The sequence below is a fragment of the Meleagris gallopavo genome, chromosome 1, assembly GCF_000146605.3.
Source record: "Meleagris gallopavo isolate NT-WF06-2002-E0010 breed Aviagen turkey brand Nicholas breeding stock chromosome 1, Turkey_5.1, whole genome shotgun sequence".
Classification (NCBI taxonomy): domain Eukaryota; kingdom Metazoa; phylum Chordata; class Aves; order Galliformes; family Phasianidae; genus Meleagris; species Meleagris gallopavo.
Window position 1 is genome coordinate 66924812 of NC_015011.2, and position 13326 is coordinate 66938137.

The window sequence follows — 13326 nt, forward strand, 5'->3', positions numbered from 1 at the left end:
ACATCAACAGAAATCCACATAACTTCCCTAGTTATTATTTCTGACAAATTTGTAGCATATGCTTCCTCTTGATCCCATAGGATCAAGACTTCTGTTTAACAGCAACCAGCAACAGCTATTTCTCAAAGATATCTCCTACAGCTTTAGGTATTTGTAGATCTTAATTTCTTTCCATTGCATCTTTTTACTCAGATCAAGTATCACAAAACAAAATAAATGAATATCAGCTTCCCTAGGAGGTTAACTCCACATTTTCCCTTTAGATGCAGAAAAGTTGGTTTAAACAATTCTTTACTATTTTTTTTAAAGTCAAATATATATTTTTCTCTAATACAGTAACATGCTTCATTAGCATTTAGTATAAGAGATACTGCTTGTACAATCCTGTAGTGTAAAGAGGAAGATCACATGCAATTATTTATGAATCCAGACTGCCAGCAAATACTCAGTGTTACTTCATCTACTGTAAGCTATGTACATACTAACTGCTTGGTTTCACAGATGGAGATCTTCACTGCTTAAGTTGTATTTTTTTTCCTACTATTAATTCTTTAAGTAGCAGCATTTACATATTGACCACATCGTTGGTTTGAGCAACACTTTATGAGAAATAACAATAGTAAGATACTCAGCATGCTTTTTAAAGAAGAAAAATAAAGTCCATTTTTAATTATCATTGTGGTTGATTTACAGAATTTAGTCCTAAAAGCAAATGCTAGAAAGTAATGCAGTTTCTTATATTAGAGATACACAACATACTTCAAATGAAAAAACATAAACACATTGCAGTTAGACTTAATTACATTCTTTAAGTGTACAAATGCCTTCAGATACAAGTAACTAATCATAAAAGAACACTGATCTCTTAACAGTAATGTCTTTTTAAGTATTATCTACATTTCCCTGATAAAAATTAGCATAAGACTTATACTCACAACAGCAGAATAGGATGCAGAAAAAATACCTTCACTTCCTCTCAGATAAGAATAGCACACACTAACTAACCCTATTTTAGCTGTTCCTCTGACTAGGACTTAAATGAAGGAACCTTGGTAGTGATTCAGGCAGAGAGGGTTCACCTGCTGGAAAATTACCTTAGCAAAGTACACCTGCTGCTGCTGCCACTCAGCTGTCAGGCCAATGGGGCAACAAGTTGCAATGAGGCACAAATAAAATCTCAGCATACAACTTTCTTGCTATCTTATTTGTTATCTTTTGCCCCTCCTGAGTGTACCCTCAGGTATCTACCCAGATTTACAACACACTTAGTTTCACTACCCTAGTACTCCAATTTCTAAAGGGAAAATAACAATACAGTTTATTGCTCCCTCAGATCTGAGGTACCCTGGATGTTTCTCACTTCAATTAACAGTTTTCTTATTTTTCCCTAGTGCTGTAAGCTTTCAGGCAGCAGATCTCATTTAGTTTTTCCTGTACAGAAACTGAACAGAGAACGCAAAAATCATATAAAAACTCATAGCTCTTATCAGTTTTTAAAGGAAGGCAGAAGGTGAAATATATAGGTCTGAGGTGAAATGTGCAGGTTATAGAGTCTCTATGTTGCCATCTGATCTGAAACTTGGTTCTGTGAGAAAACAAGTTTTGCTATAAAGACTGCTAGCACACTTCTCTTTTCAACATTATATTCTCAATCAAGATTTGCTTTTTAACACTGTGGATCATTAGGTATATGTTTTACAAACAACAAGAAATAGAATCGGTTAATACAATGCTTTTGAGAGAACATTACTGCTTGTCACATAAATTCTAACCATGCACCTCTCCAGGCTTCTCCAAGCTCTTGGAGAAATGGCACCTCCCAGTCTATCACAGGCTACTTTGGCACACCTAGAGAAAACTAAAACTGATGTCACTTTGTGATTAAACTCCAAATATGGAAATGCACTGACATTCCTCTGTTTTGTGGAAAAATGGTAACTAAAACAAGAAGTAGGCACTGCCATTCAGTAGTGTTGCCAGATACCAGGTGTTGGTGCAATTGGTTCTAGTTTAATTAGCGGGTGGGTGAGCACTGTGACTAGACACTTTTTTCCAGGAGTAAAGCTGATTCTAATACAGAGGTAACATTTCCAAGAGCAAGCCAGTCCATTTGAGGGCCTCATCTCTTATTTCTTTTATCTTTGAGCAATTCATTATGTGTACAGGAAGCTATTTAACTTCCCAATTTGAAGACGAGACCTCCCACGTTAAAACAGCACTCACACTTTCACACCTTGACAGGAACAAGTGGCCTGTTCTCAAGAGGTTCCTCCAGGTGATGATGATACCCATGCAGTGTGCAGCTAGCAGAGCAGGCACTGAGCAATCACAGGGCAAACAGTCCTTGCCTACTGACCACGTAATCTATACTAAGATGGAGTCAAAAACAGGGGTACAGATAAAAGTGTTTCACTAATAGGGTCTGAGGTTTAACTAGACCCTAATATGTACTCTCCTAATAGTCACATCAACATACTGTACAAAAGTTAGTGTGCCATGTATTCTAGAGGTGTGAGAAAAGTATTGAGGACCAACATTTTAGAAGTTTTACAAGTGCTAATATAGCAGAGATCCTAAGATACTTGGCTTCTCTTGAAAGCACTCCCTGAAGTTTTCCATTCAGTGCTTAACATTTTTCTCTACGTAAGTTATATACTTTGTATATAAATACAAGTATACAAATATGTAAACCCTTCTCCACCACTCCTGGTATCCATGGGTAAGGAAAGAGACAGCACATTTTATGGATGCTGCTTGTACAGTTTGGGCACTACGTCAAGAATGCAGAGCAGACTGCTTCCATCTCTGACTGCTGATTGTCCATTTATCACTCAGGTTCTCTGTGTAACCTCCACCGTTCCACCCACAGTTTACAGCAAAATGTTGGCATCCAGCTGCTCAGTAATAGTGTTTATGTTTCTTGCCCAGCTCCATGGGTGAGACTGTGTGACAAACATACTGCTCTGCCAAGAGCACATGACTACGTGCGTAACACTTACTATAGTTGGTAGCCCTCTAGGTAGCTTCTTGACAAAGACAAGAATCCTTTTTGCCAAGTTCATGGTGATGGAAGTAAAGGTCAGAGGACTCCTTGGCTTCTGGTGCTTCTGTCACTACAGAAAGGCATGCTCTGTGTGATGTGTTTGATAGTATATGCTTCTGCTAACGTACATTGTAAATGCATTCACATAGGTGGTCAGATCTCTTTTCCAGCTTGCAAACTGAAGAAAACTTTTTCAGCTGGACTCTTCTTCCTGGTGTTTGCCCCAGACATTTCCATCCATGAAAAAAAATGTTATACTATTCTATGGGTTACCGATCTTCACAACTAATACTTCTTTTTGTGATGTTTGCACCTTTCAAATATTTGTTTATTTCTCTTCTTTCCTGATACTTACAAACATCCCTTGCCTCATATAATATCTTCAATTTAACTTATTGATTAATTTATTCATTCATTTACTTTACCTTTTGAAATTTCTTCCCTTTTTTCAATACTCTTCTGAAAACAGTAGTACGTGGACACAGCATTGGTCACATTGTGGATCTCAACAAAGGCTCTGTGTGAGGCAATGTGCACAATGACTAGCAGACAAGCTTTTCTACATCTTGCACTGTAACTCAAGCAGTTTTTAGTACAGTTCTTCTTGTAAAGTCTAGAGAAAAGAAGAAAAGCAGCTCCAGAAATGATGCAGTAGCACAGGAATCATGCTTGCAGACATTACTGTGCTGAGCGGGCAACAGAGTGAAGTTTTACTCCAGCTACTAATGATCTCAGTAATTGTATGCCTTGCTTCTGTGAGAGAGTATCTCTTCCCTCCAGAACTGCACCATGAAAATACAATGCTCAGAGAATTTAGGGTCTATTCTGAAAAACAGTGCTGAAGAGTGTGTTCATATGACATTTTAGGCTTCTTATATGTCAACTGATGGCAGATAATTTTACTCAGAGAACAGGTTTTACAAGGTGAATACAGAACTTGGATGCAAAGTTTACTCCATTCTGGATGTACGGTGCTAAAATCCAGAGTCAGCTTTGAAACATCACAGAATTATAAAAAACAGCCAGATAAAGATGTTCAGAAACCATACAGTTCATCACTCTGTCCCAGGGCAAAATCAGTTTACCAACTAATTCTAAAACTGGCTTGGCTAATCTATTCTCTAAGCTTCTCAGTGATTATAGATCCATAGCCTTTTAAGGCAAGCTATATTTCACTGTGCTACCATTGGAAACGTTGCCTTAACAGCAGGCTTAAATTCCCTTGCTGTGTGTTAAATGCAAATTTTAGTTGTTTGCTGTTTCCTACTTTGGAGACTCTGCCTCAAGTAGTTCAATCTTTTAAGATGTAATGGGTAGTACGTACAAGCCATAACAATGCTGTGGTAGATGCTGTTCACATACCAGACAGCAGTGAGATGAAATTGCCAAAGAGTTAACATACTAGGTGGAATGCACAGAAGAAATGAGGATAAGAGAAAAGGGTCATGGTAACGGTACATTTATACCTTGACACTGTAAGAATACCATATTTGCTGATGTATCTACTGGCCACCTACACACAACAGCTACACCTTTTACTCAGGAGCAAAAAACAGATCACCAGTGTCCTTACCAGCAGTTTAAAAACAGGCACAGTGACTGCAGCCTGTATTTTTAGGGAAAGATTCGGGAAAACACATGGTCATGACAAAAGTCACTAACATATATTTGGCTCCAAAAGGTAAATCTCCACCATGCAACAACTTTCACACGTCAGCACTGACTGCCAATCCCAGAAATTGGCTTTTTATCATTTACAGTGCCAGGATAAGCAGCCTCTGCCCTTTAGATCATCTTTAAGAATAAGCATAGGTTATGTTCTTTCTAATAAGGGATCATGCTGCTACAGTGAGCTTCACTCTACTTCCCTCACTTAGAGTATTGATTACATGCCAGAGCCACTTCCTCATTTATGTGAATCAGCTGAGAAATGGCAGGATTGACAATGAGTGTTTCATGTACAGCTCATCACCCTGAAGTCCTGTAGAATTTAGTGTGTTATGATCCGTAACCCAATTACAGGCTACTTCATTTTTCAACACTACAAGTTTATATATGCCTATGCACATCCATGGGGTGGTTTTTTTTTCTGGTGAGTGCAAGTACTCTGAGTGCATTTCCTTCTGAAACTATTGTCTTTTGTTGCAATCTGCAATTAAATCATGTCCCACTTGCCATCCCAGAAGTAGTTAGATTTCTGGGAAGAGTGAGATGCCCATCTTCTCACAGACTCATGGCAAGAAAGCTATAAAGGGAGAAGTGTCTTTTAAATTTTAATCAGTAAGGTAGAATTGACAGATCTGGAGCTCCTTGCTCTGCACACAGATTTCTTATTTCTTTCCAGGGAAATGGTTTTGAGATACATTTGTTAAAATACCCCAGCAACTTAGAATACTTGCTCATACTAAAACTAAATACATTCAAGGCTCAAAAGTCACGAGGCACTAAGAATTTAAGGAAACAGAAAATCTTTTTTCTTTAGCCTCTGCCTGATTTCCACACTTTTTAGGTTTAGGATTATGAAGGTCCTAATGTTAGACCACTAAGGAAATTTAATTGGGAATTGGGTTCATTTCAATTGATCAGGTCTGTGTAAAAAGCCACCTGTCTAGGGCTCTGTCTGAAGCCAACGAACAGAAATGGACATCTTCAGATGGGAATTCAATCCTTCTCTCCTAATGTCATAAGCTCTGTAGCCAGGAGGTGTGTTACAAGGTCCTGTTTCTCTCCACTGAAAGGTAGACTGCAGAAGTACTTCAGTTCCTAGTCGCAAAGAACTAGTGACATTTTAGGTACGTTAGGAATCCTACCTACCCTCCAGCTTCTTCCCCACAAGGTCTTGGCTCTCTTGCAGGTCCTGTATGGTGTCCTAGGTGTCCTGGATTGTGTTTAGGCAAGGAAGCCTGTCTCTTGCTAGTGACAGAAAAGAAACTTTACACTTTTGGACACCTTACTGCCATTAAGAAACCCAACATGACAGTTTTGACTAATTTAAGAGGATGCTGGCAAGGTTCTGCGTTTGCTCTTGAGATGATGATCACCTAATCTTACAGTAAGTCAGTTTAGGGTCTGACCTGTCTCCTCCCAGCTGTCTTCTGGACAGTCACAAACAAGCTGCAGTTGCTACGAGAAGATGACAACATGGCAACGCAGCCATGTTTGCAAGAGTGTGGGACTCCAACACCACCAAATTCAAGCAGCTCAGACTTGAATTTGTCTGAGCTTCAGACAAATGACTTCAGAAAGCGGTCAGAAGATAAAAAAGGCTGAAGTTTTCTTTCTACAATGTAGTAGTTATCTAAATCATTTTCCAGATCTCCCATTCTCTTCCTCTTCCCCCTCAGTTCCTGTAGGAGAAGTAAAGCTGAATGCCTCCGTAGATTGTGTTAATTTGTCCCATTTCACTGGCAGGAGAAGGGGAATTTATTTTCAGTGCCTAGTACATCCTGGTTGTTTTCTGCAAGGACAAAAATCATGAAGACCATATATTTTATACTGAGAAGTAGTGAACTTTGGGTGTTAATTTTCACAGACTCTGTTGTGTGTTGTGATTCTGTACCTTTGGTCTGTGTGTAAAAAGCAGCACCGAGGCAGCTATAGAAGGGAGTATTTGAGGAGCTGTATCTTTCTCAAGTTCTTGCTTGTCAAATGTCTCATGAATGCAATGCATAACCCTCTCCTAAGGCTAAGGGTTAACCGTCATCAAGAAAAGCCTCTGATCTGTCAGAGCATGAAGAAAATAGCAAGGAAAATGTAAACTTCACATTGAAGAAGATGCAAGTAGAATACATTCTGCTGCATAAAGGTCCACATTGGCATGGCCTTTTTAAAGGATAGAGGTACAATGGCAGTTCCCAATCACCGTAAGAACTGCATGAGATCAAAACCTAAACTTTCCTTTAATTTACTGCATCTATGCCGGAGCAAGCTGCAGCTAATGTGAGTTATGTAGGATGACCAATTATGACTGGAATTAGCACAGAACAGAGCAAAATTCCCCCAAAAGCAGAAGAGTAATTTTACCTTCAGTAGTGGTGTCCTTCAGAGCAGTCTAATACACATACCTCATGTCAGGGAAAAGTTCCTTACAAGCCTTAACATTGCCTGTATACTTTTCATTCAGACTGCACATACATGAGCGTGCATCTGTCCCACATACAGGCTGACTCTTATTTTTGCTACTAAACAAGCTGCTTCTGACTGTGAAGCTCCCATAGTAAATTTTTTATTGCTTAGGCTTCTAATCAACAAATTCCTCACTTCCCATTTGCACCTTTTCCCCTTCTGATACCCTCTCTCATTTTACAACGGAAAACAGTGAAGACAAAAATATCAGATACAGAACCAGCAAGGCTAGGTACCAGGGATGGTGAGCTCTTTGTCTGAGGACCAGAACAACCACACGACTGTGGCAAGTCCAATAATCACTTAGAAGTAGCTTATGGAAACAATTTCTCTGGCTCCTTCTTCCTGCCTTTCTTCTGTTAACTGCTACACCACTTGACCTCTTCAAGCCCGCAATCTAGCTTTTACTCCAACAAATCCATGAGACAGCAAAGGATTGGTGATTTTTCAAAATTATTATTTTTTGGTTACTCAGCTTTGTATTTTCATTTGCGTATAAGAAAACCACATGCAAGAGATTGATAGAGAAGTGAACAAGAGGCTGCATCCTCTGACTGTATAGTAGGAATAACCTCAAGCTAGTAACATGGGATATGCCACCTTTTTCTCAGTGGCATATTATCACTGGGGAGTAATTTACTACCTTTTCCAGCTACCAAAATTGATAACAACCTGTTATATAATATGTTATATTATCCTGGGTAAATACTCATTATTCATATTAGTATCTGCTTCTGGCCATAGCTATTGATCATCTGGCAAGAAGGTGACGTTGTATTGCAAATGCACGCAGCTGATGCTGATGCATTCAGAAAGTATTCACCTGGCTAATGGGGTGCATCTCCAAGTGCATCTGTCTTTCCATCATTTCCCTCACTTCCTGCAAGACTACAGGTTTCCCTCAGGAGTCATTAGACCTTCTACTTCTCCATCTACAGAGCTGACAAGAGATCCCTTTGGACTTCTCCAGCCCACCAGAGAAGGGGAGGGGACATTCACTCTGAAGATTTAAAAAGGTGCCCCCAAACCCTTAGGTCTTGTGACACATTATTCCAAGAAACGAAGACTGAAGATTTGCTACTTCAATAGGTATGAAGGTGAGTGAAACTCTTTTGGTATGTGGGTAACATTTAGTTTGCAATTTAAGATTTTTCATTGAGTATAATATTTCAGGGACTGCAGTTAGTAATTTTAACTTTTAAATAACAGAGAAGGCATATACACACAGTTGTGTTTAGTGTGTTTGAAACCACTGCATTAAAAACATGCTCTAAAAGACAGGATGGAATAAAACACTGTGAATCACAGAGCTAGGTGCTCTCCGATACCCATCCGTGTTATCGATGCTCTGCAAAACAAGCAGACATGCAGTTTGTTCACAGAGGATTCATGCTTGGTGCTTTCATTTGCATGTGCTGCATCAGCAAACAAACTAAAAGGATCCAGCAAGCAATCCTCTCGACATGTGTGTAATCGTGATTGAAGCAAATAGGCTGCTGAGTTTAAAAACTTTCGTTTCCTGAGGAAGTAGTGATGTGCTTTCCCTGCTTTTGTTTGTAATGGCCAGCCCCCTACATTTGCTTATTGTCTGATTTCTATCTTCTGGCTTGGTAAAATCAAGATGTACTTTATATCATATTTCCCTCCTAGTCTGTACATTATTCTTATTTCTGCAGGATCTAGTGTCCTTGCAAACAGAAGCACAAAAGGTGCTTGACTCAATGGCAGTTCTCACCTATATGGCATCTTTAAGAAGAATAGAGTAAAAAGAATAAGTGTGTTTGATTTAACATTCATCCTCCCATTAGATCACTGAGTTCTGAAGGTGAGATAGCTAGAGATCATGATGAGGTTGGGTAGCAAGGCAGGGAGAAAGAAGGAAGAAGAAATACCCTCACATTTAGATTTGAAGTTGAGAAGATTTACAGATCTGAAAAGCTTTTCCTGTACCTTGTGGTTCTTTGCTGTGCACAGGGACTGCGTAAACTGACAGCACCTGCAATGGCACTGTTCCTTACAGTGTCCTTCCTGTCTTCTTCCTGGAGTGCTCCTCAGGTAAACAGCTGACTTGGGCTGAATGCACAGCTTCTATCTACAGGTCGGTGCTATTTAATACTTGTACTTGTTAGTAATGTCATACAGTGCTGACATGTTTCTTTACTCTTTTTTTTGTCATAAAGGCTCATTTCCAAAGGAGAAACTGGACTCCTCAGGCTATGCTCTATTTGAAGGGTGCACGTAAGTCCTAAGCTCTTCACATTTTGAGGAGATAACTTACTATACCGTTGGATTATTCCTGATCTGTTTGGCTGTACACAAGCAGTAAATTCCTGACGATGCTGTGGAGGTAGAAATTCTGAAGCCTGCCAAGATGCATTTATCATTGTTTCTTCTTGTCTTTGAAACAGTGGCATTGCCAGTACTATTATTAATTTTTAAAGGAATCCAACTGAAGAAGACAACTATTGGAAGAATAAAAGCAAAACAGAAAGTATTGAAGATATATATTAGTTGGAAGCTCGATTGTAAAAAAACTTATTGGAAAGGCAATTTCCTTAACTGAAATAATCTCAAAGGAGATTTTAATACACACTTGATACGTATCATTCCTTATCATTATTCAGGCTTTAATTAAAACATCTTCCCAAGAAATAGGATAACACGTTCCTACTACAAGCATCTTGCATTATAGTCAGTATTCAGAGCACAAGTGACCTTTTCCAAGGAGAAACTGGATATCCGGCTTATCAATATTGTGGTATTAAGGTGGAGCAAATTAACTTTTGAGTTTCTGTTATTAGAACAGAGTTAAAGCAGCATTCAAAATAATGTTTTGAGTCTGAGAGATCTTGTCTCTGATGCAGACCCACAGCATTTCACAAAAACATTTCTATTTTTAAAAATTCAATTCCAAACTGAATCAAAAGTTCAAAACGTACCAGGCAGAGCATGTGTTAAGGGAGCAAGGTTCCTTCCAATTACAAGCACAATACATATAGATATATAAACTACAAAGAACAGTCAGGTAACACTGTGTGAAATAAATTCTGCTGACAATTTCTGCTCATGAAAGCAAAGAATTCAGCCCCTTAATTTATTATTTTTTTTTCCAAACTGACTAATGGACTGTATTGCGTGCACACCAGTCTTTTCATTCTTTTTGAGTTCATGTAGAAAAATTCTTTTAAAAGCAATACCTCATAGGCCAGCAAAGGGACTGAAGGCTCTTGGATAGCAGTTGAGGAATGACTGAAGAAAACTCTTCCAGACTGTATCTCCTAAAGCAGGATAATACAAGCATGGAAACTTTTGGAACAATGCTTTCATGGACTAAAAGATATTTTGGAGTGGTCTGGTTCAGGATGGGCTATTGCTGGTTTCAAAAGACCTCAGGAGGAATACATGCATCCAATTTTGTGCTTGTAGCATTACTGCTGCAATTCTGTGTTTTGAAAAGACTACTTTAGTGGTTATAAGGTACCAACTACATCAGATTTGGGAAGTTGTATTCACTCTCTCCCCACTGTTCTTGTAGAGGGACGTCGATTCATCTCAGATGAGAGCCAGCGAAAGGATCTGTATGGCAGAATGCAGCTTGGTAAGTACATGTGCATAGGTGTGTATAACACCAATCTTTGCTCAGATTAGGAGAAAAATCTGTGAGAACAGAAAAATAATTTTGCTTTTCTGGAATCTTACTCAAGGAGGCACTTATATAACTTCATTTCATTACAGCCTTCACTCCAAAAACCATGTGAAACACAAGACTGTGTGCCTGGTTGTCCTCTCTTGTGTACCTGTGTGATTTCACTTCCATAAGTGGTGATGTTCCACACAGATTGGGTGTAAAGAGGGATAAGAATCAGTCCCTTTGATTTTCTTTTTTTCAGTGGAAAGAAAAATAAATCAAATTATTAATTACGTTAAACAGAAAAAACAACAAAAATAGAGAACATTATTCCATACAGACAAAGGAAATAACTCTGTAGCACAATAAGGAATACATGAAAAAAGAAAACATTTTTTTCACTTTCTGAGGAATGTTAAAATAACCTCCTTTAGCAAGAAATTGATAAGCTCTTATGTGTTAGACATTTATCAGCCTGACTTTGAGCACATAATGTTGTAAAGGAGAACACAATATATCTCTTGAGGTCTCTAGTTGTAGATACAAAAAAGAAAAGAGCAATATAAAGAAATCCCAACAAACACAACAAACTGAGTGTCTCTGATTTTTTTTAATTCTAGAAACACGCAGCCAAACCACAAATCCTTTATCTCTTTCTGAAGCTGCAGCATTGTTCCTTAGTTCATTACGGAAGGCCCAAGAAGGTAAACATATGTTTTGTTTTAAATTGAGTTTCTCAAGGGGAGTTATAAGTACTTTTAATGTACTTTTTAGTAAATGTACTTATAAGCATGCTTTAGTAAATGTACGTAACCCTTCAATTTAAAAACTTGTTTGGACAAAATATATCAGCATTCAACAATAATGCTGATATAATAAAACAATCAAAGTGTCCTTTGTGTGTGCACCAAGAAAAAGAGAAAATTCTCTGAAGTTCATAACTCATAAATTTTAGTGGTATTTTCCTACCTGCTGTTTATGTTCCAAAAAAGAAAGTGGATGGAAGCAGCCCCTTAAGAAAAAAGGTGACATCTGAGAGATCTAAGCAAAACTAGCAGCTTGTTTGGATAGAACTCCGTGGAATAAAACTGAAATCACTGCAGTAGTAGCCTAACAAAATAATCAAAGACGTAAGAATCAAAAATTGTTGCCTTTAAAATGACAGAAGGCATTACTATTTCCATTTTCATGTCTTAGCTAATCAGTCACATTACACTAGGGCTGTCCCTGAGGTATATCTATATCCTGGAAACTTGGAGTGATTGAACTTTATCTACAACTTATTTTTTCCCATTGTGTCTTGTCTTGCAGTGGAAGAAGAAAACAGTGATCACACTGGCTACCTGATGGATAATCTATCAAACTGGTGAAATATTTGAAATTTCTTTAACATTTGTATTCCATCCACCCTGAAACCATTATCTGTGTAAACAGTGTTTAATCTCCACTTAAGTGCCAAAAAGTTGATGTATATATTCACTGCAACATTTTGAATTTCAAACTGATTAAAATTTACCAGTTCAGCCAAAGAAATAATTTGTAAAGTTCCTGTCTTGTTTAGGTAATTTTGTATGTCTCATTCAAAATTTAAGATCCACTGTACCATCTTAGCTGAATTGCCTTTGGGCAATTATTTCATTAATATCAATTTTTCAATAGTTATAGGAAAACCTTTTACCACCTTCCACCCAACTGTATATTAAAGTCTTTTTATTGATAAAGGTAGATTCCTTTACCACTTCACTGCTGGCCCTATAAGTCAACACAAGATCAGGGCATCAAGTAATGACCATGGCATACAGACATTTCCGTTGTCAGGAGGCATGGTTCTGCTGAAGCTAGTGAGGGCACACTACTTACAAACCTAATGTCAAACATGATAACTGGCACATAGATTATTAATTGCATCATCATCGTACCATTTTGCTAGGCTGTTTTTTAAGCTCTGAAACTGAAATCATACATATACTGGTTAATTACCATTCCATGCTGATAAGGATGTATGGAACATTATTTACATAGCATTGAGGTCTTACTGGGAAGCCCTCTGTAGTTCTCAAGTAATTGAAAAGTCACTATATGATCCTTGCATCCAAGCAATTACGTTTTATTTTGTTAGCACACATTAACTATGAGGTTGTTTCCCCTCAACATAAAGAAATGCATCTGAAGGAATGGAGGAATTAATTTCTATCACAGGACCACAGGCATTTTCAGCAGTTGTTTACAGTTAATATCACTTCAAATTCCCTTTCATCACAATTCCTTTAACATGATCATTTACAAGACATATCTAGTGATCACATCTTCTAGCACTGCAGTGAAGCTGGGCCTGGAATGATGATAAATAGATGTTTATCAGCATGTTACTACTAGAACATTTTTAGGTAATGAAATGCTGGATCACCCTCAGATCATGTTAAAGCAATTGTGATGAAAGGGAATTTGAGGTGAGATGAGATTTCTTCAGTAAAACAATGCACTGAAATGCAAGTAAAAATGCCAAGTTTCTTGAAATCAATTTTTATTT

General features: G+C 38.0%; 2 protein-coding genes across 3 annotated transcripts in view; one reads left to right on the forward strand and one right to left on the reverse strand.

Annotated features, from left to right (window-relative positions):
- Nucleotides 1–13326, reverse strand: part of LRMP (lymphoid restricted membrane protein) — a 52837-nt gene that overhangs the window by 38780 nt on the left and 731 nt on the right. Inside the window, exon 1 of one of the 2 annotated variants that reach the window (XM_031555277.1) lies at nucleotides 936–1039. The exons of the other annotated variant lie outside the window; for it this stretch is intronic. The gene's annotated coding sequence lies outside the window, so the exon portion shown is untranslated. Of the gene's footprint in view, nucleotides 1–935; nucleotides 1040–13326 lie in introns of those variants that run through there. 2 annotated transcript variants of the gene reach the window in all.
- SPX (spexin hormone) lies at nucleotides 6152–12320 on the forward strand. The gene is made up of 7 exons (XM_010715730.2): nucleotides 6152–6291; nucleotides 8107–8265; nucleotides 9143–9223; nucleotides 9349–9406; nucleotides 10704–10766; nucleotides 11417–11500; nucleotides 12108–12320. Exons 2-7 carry the CDS (start codon nucleotides 8260–8262, stop codon nucleotides 12164–12166), a joined length of 351 nt encoding a protein of 116 aa, XP_010714032.2. The 5' UTR covers nucleotides 6152–6291; nucleotides 8107–8259; the 3' UTR covers nucleotides 12167–12320.